The 13214-nt window shown below is 34.4% G+C and overlaps 1 protein-coding gene across 1 annotated transcript; it reads right to left on the reverse strand.

Annotated features, from left to right (window-relative positions):
• Positions 1-5912: 5912 nt before the first annotated feature.
• Positions 5913-8772, reverse strand: LOC148764962 (uncharacterized). The gene is made up of 2 exons (XM_088814575.1): positions 8515-8772; positions 5913-6400 (listed from the first exon to the last, which is right to left on the reverse strand). Exons 1-2 carry the CDS (start codon positions 8744-8746, stop codon positions 5913-5915), a joined length of 720 nt encoding a protein of 239 aa, XP_088670701.1. The 5' UTR covers positions 8747-8772.
• Positions 8773-13214: the final 4442 nt, after the last annotated feature.

The following is a 13214-nucleotide window of genomic DNA, read 5'->3' on the forward strand; positions in this document are numbered from 1 at the left end:
AGTCATACTTAATATTATTTTAAATTATACTACTTATGATAAAAAAAATTAATACAAAAAAAAACAAATTAGCTAAACAAATTATTTTTAATTATACTTAATATTATTACAGTTATACTACTTATATTAATTTTTAAGAATAAAAAAATAAATTTACCTAAACAAGTTATTTTTAATTATACTTAATATTATTTTTAATTATACTACTTATAATAAAAAAATAAAAAAAAAAGAAATTAGCTAAACAAATTGTTTATAATTATACTTAATATTATTATAATTATACTACTTATAATTAGATTTTTAATAATAAAAAAAGAAATGAATTAAATATATTAATATGTATTATACTTAATATTAGTTTTAATTATACTAATTATGATTATTTTTTTAATAATAAAAAAAAAATTAACTAAATAAATTTCATTATGCTCAATATTATTAAAGATTTAATTATAAATAGTCTATTTTAAATTTCTAATTATTTTTCAGCCCCAAAACAATTTAAAATTTTAATTTTGGCCCCAAAATAGTGTTTTCCGTTACTTGCTAACGGATATGTAACGGCGGGGACCAAAAGTATTTAAAATTTAAACTTGGAGGTGAACTTTGTTCACTTTGGAACTAGGGGGACCAAAAGTGAAATTGGACTAAACATGAGGGACCAAAAGTGTAATTATCCCATATATAATCAGTTTAATTTTTTTTTTTTTTTTTTTTATGTTTTTTTTTAAATGCAGAAATGACCAATTAAATTGTTTTGTATATTTGTTCAAATAAAAATAAATTTATTAATAATTTGTTTTGTACTTTGTATGTCAAAAATTGGTAATTAGTATAAAGCCAAATTACGGCCACCGCCAAAGGTATGGCCAAATTATGAAGAAAAACCCTCTTGTTTGGGTAATTACAACCCCCCTCTTTTAAATATTTTTACAAAAAAAATATGTAATTCGGTTATTTATCGAACAAAATCGTATATTTAGTTTGGTAAACGGTATGAAATGTTGGAGTACCAAAATTTTGGTTCGGTTTCACCAAATTAACATCCCTAAATTTACCTCTGGAGGGGTCTTTTCGTAAGATAATGCATAGTTGAGGGGGTGGCTGCAATTACCCAAACAAAAGGAGGGTTTTCGTAATTTGACAATAACTCAGGGAGTGGCCGTAATTTGCCCTTAGTATAATGATAAAATTAATGGCTAATCATTTTAGAAAAAAAATTAAAATAAAAATTAGTTTCCTTTCGAAACATGATGATGCGCTCGTTAACAATTAAAGTGTTTTAGAGAAGAAAATGCGATGAAGAGGCTGAGATATCACGGCGTAAGGCGAACGAGACTGCATTGTGGTAAAATAAAACGCCATTTTTATTATTTTACATGCGAAAGAGCAAAATTATTTTCCTAATACTATTAATTTTCTTATTTTGTTTCTTTAAGAGATGTCTATGTAATGATTTCAAAATAGGAGAGGTATCTATTTATTAAGATCTAACCTTGGGGATGACAATGTAATTTACTTACTATTTGCTAAGAGGTAAAATTTAAATTTCAAAAAATTCAATGGTCAAATGAATTAATTGTTAACTAATATCAACCTCAATAGAGGTACGCGTAACTTTTTAATTTTCAAATTAGATGAGGTCTAGCTGTAATTGCACCTAATGTCAGGAGAAAATATGCAATTTTACCCTTATAGATATCCCTAATTTGCAAAATTAAAAAAGAGCAACTCCAATGCAAAATATCAAAATTGAATTATCAAATACTCATTTGATAATTAAAATAATATTTTAATATTCATTTATAGTTTATCTACTCCAACCATGATTATCAAAATTAATAATCAATTGGAAGATTTTTAGTGGTTTTATTTGCATTTGCCACGTGTCATTTTATGATTGAACGTTTAGGTGGTTAATTTTTTGATTACTCAATTTCCAGGATGTATTTTTACATGCAAAGAGGTAGAATATCAAAATACTTACCCATTTTAATACCCCCATTGGAGTAAAAAAAATTAATTTTGGGATATCAAAAAGGTGGTTTATGGGTTTGATAATCCATTTGATACTCCCATTGGAATTGCTCTAACCAATAAAATATGCATCATCTAACAATTTCTCCTTATGTCAATATTAAGTTAATATCTTTTAGATTCTAAGGTCTCGTTTGGTTACCATCTTCTTGATAAAATCTTACAATATATGATTCAAATCTTATGATTCGATTTATGTACTCATCGATTCAAATTTTAGAATAAGATCTTAAATGTCACAAAACCATAATTGAATTTGTTAAATTTGGCAATATTATGACTCGATTTTTATGCTTAGGATTTTTGAGATTTAAGAAAATTTATTATATTTTGAGAAAAAAAAATGATTAGAAAGAAAATTATTAGAGTAAGTTAAGTATGATAGATCAACATGATATTTATTCACACTAGTTGGTACCTAGCCTTTACCAATAGGGTAATGGTCTAGGGTTCGAGTCCCCCCCTCCCCTACTTCCCCTTGTAATGGACTTGAATTTACTCAAAAAAAAAAAACATGATATTTATTCACACTACGGTTAATCAAAATACATTTCGAATTTCTCGTTAACACTTTATGTTGGATTTTCGGGCGAATTGCATTTAGGCCCATAGGTTCAGACTTAATTGCACATATATCCGGACCAAAAAAAAGTCTATACTCTTGTAGTTTTTCAAAAATACTCCTCAAAATATAATTTACATCAATTCCATCCATAAAACCATAACTTAAGTAATATTGCAATTGACCCTTGATTTTAACAATATGTCACATTTTCACAATTTTTTGAATTTGTTTTTTTATGAATTCATTTTTTTCCAAACACTGACTACCATTGATTTTTTTTTTTTTTTTTGATTTTTTTTTTCTGATTGTGGACCACCGGTCTGGCGTTGTCCTTTTTTTTCCTTGAACCTTTTTTCTCGTCGTTGACAGGCTGTGGTCAAAACCGCCCTAACTTTATCTTTTTTTTTTTTTTTTTTGAACGACCAACACATTAATATTACTGTAGAACACAATAATATAACCTTGCAGTAATATTATTGTTAAAACAATAATATTAACATTGTAATATTACTCTTAACAATAATATTAGTGTTTGAGATAGTGATATTACAGTCCAACACAATTTCTGTTACTGTTTTAACAACAATACTACTATCTGAGATAGTAATATGCAAGTTGACATAATAATACTACTATTAAAATAATAATGTTACTGTTAACACAATAATATTATTGAATAGTGATCAATGCAGGCCAACACAGTCGTGAAAAGATTTATTTTGGAGAAAAGAAAAAAAAATCAAGAAGTCAACAACAGAGACTAGCATTGACCGTCGGTCAACAACGATCGCGATAAAAAAAATTCGGAAAACAAAATTTCGGGAAAAAAAGTCAACGCCTAAGACCGACGGTCAACAACGGTTGACTGCCGATCAACAGTGGGTGACCGGCGGTGACGGTCAAAATTGAGATTAAAATTATGTTAGAGGTTAAAATTGGTTAATTGATGAATTGGCTAAATTATGATTTAAATCATGAAATTAAGAATAAATAAGTGTTTCAAAAATAATATTTTACTATAATGTTTATTTGATTAGTTTAGAGATCATATCACTATTTTGAAACATCCAAAAAATTATTTTCATACATAAAACCCCTCAAATCTATTGACTTTTAAATTAAATGGGTGATTTATGGTGTCCATCTTTACTACTATTAAATTGGAACAAATTTGTTTGATAAAGCGGTAGAAGAGAGCTTTCAAAAGCTTTATTAGCTTTTGTGTGTATTAGTCAGCTTCTGCTTCACTTTAACGTGCAATTTCATTGAACGGATACATGTTAGAATGTAGTATCCTATAGGCGGCCGACACGATTGGAACCGTTCTGCATATCACCATTTGAGAATGAGTCTTGAAATTCGTCTTAAGAGAGCGACTTAGAGCGTACCTCACCTTGCCCAATTTTATAATCAATCGTCAAAGTGTAGCCGTGAAAATTAGGTTTTTGCCTGAAATTGTGCATATATGGGTGGAAATTGGAATGGAATTTTTGAATTCAGCCAATCCCGATCCAAAAATGTCCAAATGTGGAAAAATCCGAAGTTCTAATTTCCGGTTCTTCCGAATTTATTTGGAAAGGAATTGGAAGGGTATATAAAATTACCGAAAATTCCAATTTTCAATCCAAATTTATTGATGATAATTTCTATGGCTTTTCGAAATATATAATATAATTTATGATATATTTTATAATTACAGAATATAACTTATGTTATATTTTATATGAAAAACATAAATACCAAACGGTCAAGTAAATTAAAACCTTAGAAAATATTAATTGATATTAGAAACTTTATGTTGCTATTTTTCGTTATAAGAAATTTTATATTTCAATTTCTTGTTCCTTCATGTGTTTTTATTTTTTGTGTCTTGTCGAGCTCTCTTTTTGATTTTCTTGCATTTTCCTTGCAAAGTTTCAAAAAGGATAGAAGAAGGGAGATGAGATCTCAAGCTTATTTTTTCTTGAATGTAATCTATTTTATTTGGTTTTCCGTAGATTTATTTCACTTAATTATGAATAAGTTGTGACATTTTTAGTACTTCAAATTAAAAATGCACATGTTTCGTGTGGGTTCACTGTATTACTTGTCAACAATATTAATATGTGTACTTTCATGTTTGAATTTTATCAAATAAGTTTTTGACGCCATTGATCGAGAACAATTATAAATCTTTAGGAAATTATGCATTACGCGGCAAAAAATGTGCTATATATCGATGATAAGCAAAATCTATGTACATAAAGTTTCTCGCATCCACACATTACAAGTATCATGTATTTCGCACGACAATTGTGCGACCGATTTTGATTTTAGAAAAACCGGATTTTAAATGAATAAAGTAATTTATGTCGTTAATTATTAACAAAACAATAGATCTCGTCTAACGAAAAATAAATAAAACAAAGTGGTACGGGCTAGATTGCCCCAAAGGCCCAAATAATAAAATCCTACATTGAAGCCCAAATACAACCAAGTCCACTACAAAACGGCTTATATACACTCCATAAAGCCCCTCCCACGTGCTATAGATAGACAATAGATGTGATCATATTTTGGCTATGAGACAAAGATGGAAAGCTTATATAATGACATGGATTGGGGAAGGGCCCACCTGTGATTTAAAAGGAAGCGATCACACCCGCGAGCCATCCCCATTTGAATTAACCTAACTCGCAAGTAACGAGAATGTTCACCTTTAGAAGACGAGCAGCCAGCACACCCAAGTGTGAATATGACAAGAGACAGAAAGAGACCCCACCTCTTTGTCCCCAAGATAGGTATGAAATATAGTTTCAGGGCATCTTTGGATGGGTGGTTTGGATAGATAGCTATGGATGAGATATTGTATACTGGGATTAAATTGTTGATTCACAGTGAATAATCCATTATTTGGTTCGAGTTACGGGGGAAAAATTAATAATACCTGCAATAATAATATCATGTTTGTTTGGGTGATAACACTGTTTTCTATGGATTTTTTAGGTAAATTACTGGTTTGCCCCTTTTAATACATTTATTAATTAATCGATTCTCCCTCTACCAATACATCTCCCTCTTCTTCATTTATATTTGGGTACAATCTTCTGCGGAAGAAATCCTAAATTCTCCAATAATTTGCTTTTTTTTTTTTTTTTTTTTTTTTTACTTTTTCTTTTCTCAGGATCACAATTATATATAAGCTGGTGTATGTTCATATCTCGTAATAAGCTACAACAGCGTTAATTCTCAAAAGAATTCGCGTAACAAAGTCGTTGAGGAATTCAGTTCATATGAGATGCAGCACGATGTCTCTGATTGCGGCAATTTAAAAGATCTTCAATTGAAAAGCCGCTGAGGAATTCAAGTAAATAATTATCCCTAAAAAATAGAAAAAAATTAAATGAAAATTTAAAATCAGTAAACTGTAAACATACCCATGAGAATCAATTACATTCGTGGAAAGCTTCATCTTCCGAGTAGAACCAGCATACAATTCCTCCAAGCTACACATGAGCGCGTTCTCCACCAGCGTCGCCTTCCTGGATCCTCTGTCACCGCCGCCGCCAGGAAATTCTCTAGCTCCATCGCCGTTCATCGTCATGCTCCTAAAATACCCATATTTCATGGCTCCATTATTGCTGCTACTAGCAGTATTACCAGCGGCGTTCCCGTTATTGCTCTCCCTAAAAATCTCGGCATAAATATAGTCGGCATTCCTCGGATTGAATCGGAAATTAGGGTTCGGATGCTGGTGGTGGTTGTTGTAATAGAAACTCTGGTTCTGGGCGCGAGAGTTGCGGCGGGGGGGGGGGATTGGCCCGATTTGAGGCCCTCTTAGCCGTAGAGATCGTAGATCTGGCGCTTCTGAGGATCACTGAGTACATCGCAGGCTTTGGAAATCTGCTTGAATTTGGGCTCGGACTCCTATTAGTTGGCGTTTTTGTCGGGATGCCAAATCATGGCGAGGCGGCGGTAGGCTTTCTTCAAGTCTTCGTCGCTGGCATTGCGGTTCGCTGTTAGGATGTTGTAGTAATCATTCCCCATATTTGGGTTCCAATTTGAGGGGGGATTTGGTCCGATTTGAGGACCTCTTCGCCCGATTTGAGGCCCTCTTCGCCGTAGAGATCGTAGATCTGGCGCTTCCGAGGGTCGCTGAGTACATCGTAGGCTTCGGAAATGTGCTTGAATTTGACATCGAACTCCTGCTTGTTGGCGTTTTTGTCGGGATGCCAAATCATGGCGAGACGGCGGTAGGATTTCTTCAAGTCTTCGTCGCAGGCGTTGCGGTTCACTTTCAGGATATTGTAGTACTCAATCCCCATATCTGGGTTCCGATTCCGATTGTTGAAATTGGGGCTTTTTTTTTTTTTTTTTTTTTGTAATTCCTGTTACGGGAAGTGATTGATTGCAGATGTGAGAGGAGGAGGGCGGTGGTGGTGGGCGGGGTCCGATTTGAGGTCCTCTTCGCCGTAGAGATCATAGATCTGGCACTTCTGAGGGCCGCCGAGTACATCGTAGGCTTCGGAAATCTGCTTGAATTTGGCCTCGGCCTCTTGCTTGTTGGCGTTTTTGTCAGGATGCCAAATCATGGCGAGGCGGCGGTAGGCTTTCTTCAAGTCTTCGTCGCTGGCGTTGCGGTTCACTGTCAGGATGTTGTAGTAATCAATCCCCATATCTGGGTTCCGATTTGAGAGGGGAATTGGCCCGATTTGAGGCCCTCTTCGCCGTAGAGATCGTAGATCTGGCGCTTCTGAGGGTCGGTGAGTACATCGTAGGCTTCGGAAATCTGCTTGAATTTGGCCTGGGCCTCCTTGTTGGCGTTTTTGTCGGGATGCCAAATCATGGCGAGGCGCCGGTAGGCTTTCTTCAAGTCTTCGTCGCTGGCGCTGCGGTTCACTTTCAGGATGTTGTAGTAATTAATCCCCATATCTGGGTTCCGATTCCGATTGTTGAAATTTGGGCTCTTTTTTTTTTAGTTCCTGTTACGGGAAGTGATTGATTACAGATGTGAGAGGAGGAGGGCCGTGGTGGTGGGCGGGGCCTGATTTGAGGCCCTCTTCGCTGTAGAGATCGTAGATCTGGCGCTTCTGAGAGTCGCTGAGTACATCGTAGGCTTCGGAAATCTGCTTGAATTTGGCCTCGGCCTCTTGCTTGTTGGCGTTTTTGTCAGGATGCCAAATCATGGCGAGGCGGCGGTAGGCTTTCTTCAAGTCTTCGTCGCTGGCGTTGCGGTTCACTGTCAGGATGTTGTAGTAATAATTCCCCATATTTGGGTTCGATTTGAGGGGGGAATTGGCCCGATTTGAGGCCCTCTTCGCCCAATTTGAGGCCCTCTTCGCCGTAGAGATCGTAGATCTGGCGCTTCTGAGGGTCACTGAGTACATCGTAGGCTTCGGAAATCTTCTTGAATTTGGCCTGGGCGTCCTGCTTGTTGGCGTTTTTGTCGGGATGCCAACTCATGGCGAGGCGCCGGTAGGCTTTCTTCAAGTCTTCGTCGCTGGCGTTGCGGTTCACTTTCAGGATGTTGTAGTACTAAATCCCCATATCTGGGTTCCGATTCCGATTGTTGAAATTGGGGCTTTTTTTTTCATAATTCCTGTTACGGGAAGTGATTGATTGCAGATGTGAGAGGAGGGCGGTGGTGGTGGGCGGGGACCGATTTGAGGCCCTCTTCGCCGTAGAGATCAGAGATCTGGCGCTTCTGAGGGCCGCCGAGTACATCGTAGGCTTCAGAAATCTGCTTGAATTTGGCCCCAGCCTCTTGCTTGTTGGCGTTTTTGTCAGGATGCCAAATCATGGCGAGGCGGCGGTAGGCTTTCTTCAAGTCTTCGTCGCTGGCGTTGCGGTTCACTGTCAGGATGTTGTAGTAATCAATCCCCATATATGGGTTCCGATTTGAGGGGGGAATTGGCCCGATTTGAGGCCCTCTTTGCCCGATTTGAGGCCCTTTTCTCCGTAGAGATCGTAGATCTGGCGCTTCTGAGGGTCGCTGAGTACATCGTAGGCTTCGGAAATCTGCTTGAATTTGGCCTGGGCCTCCTGCTTGTTGGCGTTTTTGTCGGGATGCCAAATCATGGCGAGGCGCCGGTAGGCTTTCTTCAAGTCTTCGTCGCTGGCGTTGCGGTTCACTTTCAGGATGTTGTAGTAATTAATCCCCATATCTGGGTTCCGATTCCGATTGTTGAAATTTGGGCTCTTTTTTTTTTAGTTCCTGTTACGGGAAGTTATTGATTACAGATGTGAGAGGAGGAGGGCCGTGGTGGTGGGCGGGGCCCGATTTGAGGCCCTCTTCGCCGTAGAGATCGTAGATCTGGCGCTTCTGAGAGTCGCTGAGTATATCGTAGGCTTCGGAAATCTGCTTGAATTTGGCCTCGGCCTCCTGCTTGTTGGCGTTTTTGTCATGATGCCAAATCATGGCGAGGCGGCGGTAAGCTTTCTTCAAGTCTTCGTCGCTGACGTTGCGGTTCACTTTCAGGATGTTGTAGTAATCAATCCCCATATCTAGGTTCCGATTCCGATTGTTGAAATTGGGGCTCTTTTTTTTTTTTTTTAATTCCTGTTACAGGAAGTGCTTGATTGTAGATGTGAGAGGAGGAGGGCGGTGGTGGTGGGCGAGGCTGCGGTGGTTGAAATTTAGAGTAGTTGAGAAATTGGGTTTGAACAAGGAAGGTGGTGACGAGGTATGTGACTGGGAAGGAGGAAGAATGTGGGGTTATTTTTTTTTAATTTTGTTCATATGAGTTTTTACCTGGAAAAAAACTAGGGCACGATGCAAGAAAGGGGAAGATGAAAATTGTAGTATTTATAACGATTAATTTTGTAATTGATGTATTTTCGAAGGATATTTTCGACGTTACACATGGGTTACAAAAGGGGATTCAATATGTGACAACTAGTCAAGCCATCTTTGGCCTGACTAATAATAATTCGAATGGGGTATTAAATGGGTTGGCCCAACAGTCAAGGATGGTTAACTCAAGCAAACCAAATGTCGTACAAAACGGTAGAACCCATCTCATCCCTTGTAATACCCCAACCAAAGAGGCCCTCAAGGTATAAGGGAAAAATTGACTGGTATTCCTAGTACACCTTATTTTTACAACACCATTTAAAATACGCATATATTATTTCCCCACAATTTCGACTTACTTGACCGTCGGAGTGCTTATATTGTCGGGAAATCCTTCCACGACACACCTTTTTTGCAGGTCTCTTGGGAGTACGTGGGTTTTTTCTTTGGTCCTTCCTATTTCCAGGCTTGTCCCATTCATTTATCTTGGGTTATCGATATAGGCCAGATCACAAAGCGAATTTACACAATAAAATAAATGAGGACTTTGTTATACGGGTGTGCGCGGATCGGTACGGTTCGATTGTTTCAATAAACCAAATACGTACCGATAATATCGTTCTTTCATATTTTAAGAACCGAATATGTCGGTTTTTTTCGGTTCGATGTTAATCGGTTTTTCGATTTTTGGTTAATGGTTTCCGTATCAATACGGTTTATTTTGAATTTCGATTTCGTCTATTTGTTCGAAACGGTTTGGCATAAAATCGATATATTTGGACTTTCATTATATTTATTTGAGAAAACTAATAAATAACAATCGAAAATTAACTAATAAAAAATACGTGACAACCAAAAATTAATTAATAGAAAAACATGTCACATGGAGGCGCTCGAAAGAAGAGGCATGCTAGGGTAAGTATTTATACTATATATCAAAAAAACTTCATTTTGTATAAATAGATTCGGTTCGGTAAATCGGTTCTGTAATTTTTTTATTCCCCATACACAAACTGATATTTTCGGTTTTAAATTCTTTTTTTACCGTATATGCGGTTTTAAGTCATAACGGTACATATCGACTCGATTTTTTCGATTTTCGGTTTCTCAATTTTTCTGCTCACCCTAACTCTTAGATGTTTGCCCAATAAAAAAATGATTATTAATTTAAGCTAAACATTTTTCATTGTTCCCTTTGGTTTAACTTCATCATTACCAAAACATGTTTTCCAAACTAATTGAATGAATGCGTTTCCAGTAAAATTTTTATAACTTAATACTCGATAAATTAATAATTTTGCTTAAATAATATATTTTTGCGAGACTAGGTGAAAACGTATTAAATTATTAATTCATTAATCCAATAATTCCCTAAAATAATAAAATTTTACTAATTCCAACTATTTAATTTATGGAGATTTAACTGTATATACTTACGCAATCCCATAATAAAATAAAGTTTATAGAGAGGCAAAGAAGAATAGTTAAATTTGATGATGGTGCTTGTCTCTGTGCAACCACATTGTGCACTACTAACATATAATCATAACATAGTGTCATTACAGTAACACAAGATTTGGGTGTCTTGTGAAACAGTTAACTTTGTTTCTTTGTTTGCATACAATTAGGCACATTGTGTACCCTAAAGCAACATCATATTCTGTAAAATTATGATCCAACAAATTATGATGTTACACGTAAATCCCATTAGTTTCCAAATCCATATTTATGCTATAAAGTTGAGATGTAAATTTTTCGAAAGGCCAAATTACGAAAATCTCCCTGATGTAAGGTCTATATTTTGACGAATAAAAATCAGAGAAATTTTCGTAATTAGACTTTGCCCTAGGGGGTTTCTTGTAATTTAACTTTTTTATATGATACGATACGACCCTTTCGAACACTCTTTTCCGCGGTGGTATCTTTGAAATTTTATTTAATTATTTCTTTTGTGCCATTTTTTTTGAATTTATGTTGCTAAAAATAATTAATAATTAAATAGACGTTTTGTTTACATAATAATAAAAACATAAGTAATTTTATTTTATGTGCACTACTTAAAATAAAACAAACACAGTAAGGAAATAATTTGAAGAAGTAAAAAAACAGTACTACAATTTTGGTATGCTCTACTTGGAGAGTCATTTATCAAATCTCCAACTTTGGAGAGTCGTAAATAGGGGTGTAAAAACCGAACTTAGTAAGCTCAAGTTCGAGCTCAAACCAAATTTATTTAGCTCAAACTCGAAAATAATTTCTTCAGTTCGAGCTCAAACTCATTTTTTTATACTCTCCATTTAATGATATTTGTTACTTTAAAGAAATTTTATTGTTCCATATTATTTGTCATTATTTACATGTTTTTAAATTATGTAAGTATTAACTCTTCAACATTATCCCTGCATTAATTACTAAAAAAGGGTATTTCGGTCTAGCAATTTTTTTTTCATAAATTCAAGACTTATTTATTAACATTCTTAATACTTGCGCAAAGGTGAAAAAAGACCGTTGAACGAAGGGAGTATATATTAATAAAAAATATTTATTTTATAGAAAAAGTTTACAAAATACAAAATGAACTGAAATTTAATTTAATTTTTCAACGTATTCTTTTTATATAATAAGAAAAAATACCGAGGAATCAATTCACGAGCTTATGAACAAATAAAATGGATTCAATATCGTACTTGTTAGAAAGCTCGAGCTCGTGACCACATATTAAAAAAAAAGAAAAAAAAAATATATATATATATATATATTGGAAAAGAGGAGTCAACATCGAGAGCTGTAGAAATTCATGGGTCATAATTAAAAAGCCTGCAGAAAAATTTAAGTCGATCGAAAGCAATTAATATAATAAAAACATAGCCCATAACTACACTTAAAGGCCTTCTGTTGCAGACTACACCAATAATAATAGCTACCCTCCCCCACCATCAAACAATTGCCTTACCTGTAACTTCTTTTATTGCCTCTTTTATTCCCTCATATTTCTGAATTTTTATTAACCACATTATTTTTTTTCTAAAAATACATTTTTATTCAGAAAAATATAATTAATTAATTTATGTATATATATATATAAGTATACGTACACTTTTACACCCCACCACATGTTACCAACTCATGAACATGAATATCTAGGAATAAGAATAAGAATGATTGTCCCGACCAAATTTTACTTGAGGTAAATGCATAACTATTTCTTTTACTCCCTTCCCCCTGAAGTAAGCCTAATTATGAAAATTTCCCTTCTATTTGAGTAATTATAATCACCTCCCTCAACTATGTATTGTTTTACGCATCCATCCCTACGGCACATAAGAGTTTTTTCGTAATTTAACCATACTTATTTCCTAACAAAAAATGCAGAAAATGGTTAAATATATACTCTTATCTTTTAATTATATATCTGATTGATTTTCTTTCAAATAGTTAAGAGTGAACTATATAATAATAAAATTAAGAAAATTGTAATTAATGTATCATTGGAATTTAATAGTAAAGTGACAATTCAAAACAAAAAATATTCTCTAAACCTAAACCGACAAATACTTTTAACACGTAGTGAGTATTTATTTTAATTGCTAAAAAAGGTCCTCATGTTATTTTTTATTATCATAAAATCCCCTATGTTATTTTGCCAAGTGAAAATTAACTAGCAATTAACGTACATCAGTAGAAATTGTTAAATTCCTACATTTGTCTAAATACTTTTACTGTCATAATTGTGATGATAAAAATGTATATTTATTACAGTCAAAAAAATATTATTTATTACTTTTTAAGTACATTCATTTTTTGAATTTTCGTAAATTTTGTATAATGTTTATGTTT

Source organism: Erythranthe guttata, chromosome 14 (assembly GCF_056151865.1).
Source record: "Erythranthe guttata isolate IM_541 chromosome 14, IM_541, whole genome shotgun sequence".
In the NCBI taxonomy this organism is placed as follows: Eukaryota; Viridiplantae; Streptophyta; class Magnoliopsida; order Lamiales; family Phrymaceae; genus Erythranthe; species Erythranthe guttata.

Coding starts and splice junctions, on each gene's coding strand:
- LOC148764962 (XM_088814575.1), bottom strand. CDS start 8,746: ATGGGGATTAATTACTACAACATCCTGAAAGTGAACCGCAACGCCAGC. Junction 6,401..8,514: donor GGGCCTCAAATCGGGCAAAG/AGGGCCTCAAAT, acceptor AAATCGGGCCAA/TCCCCCCCCCCCGCCGCAAC.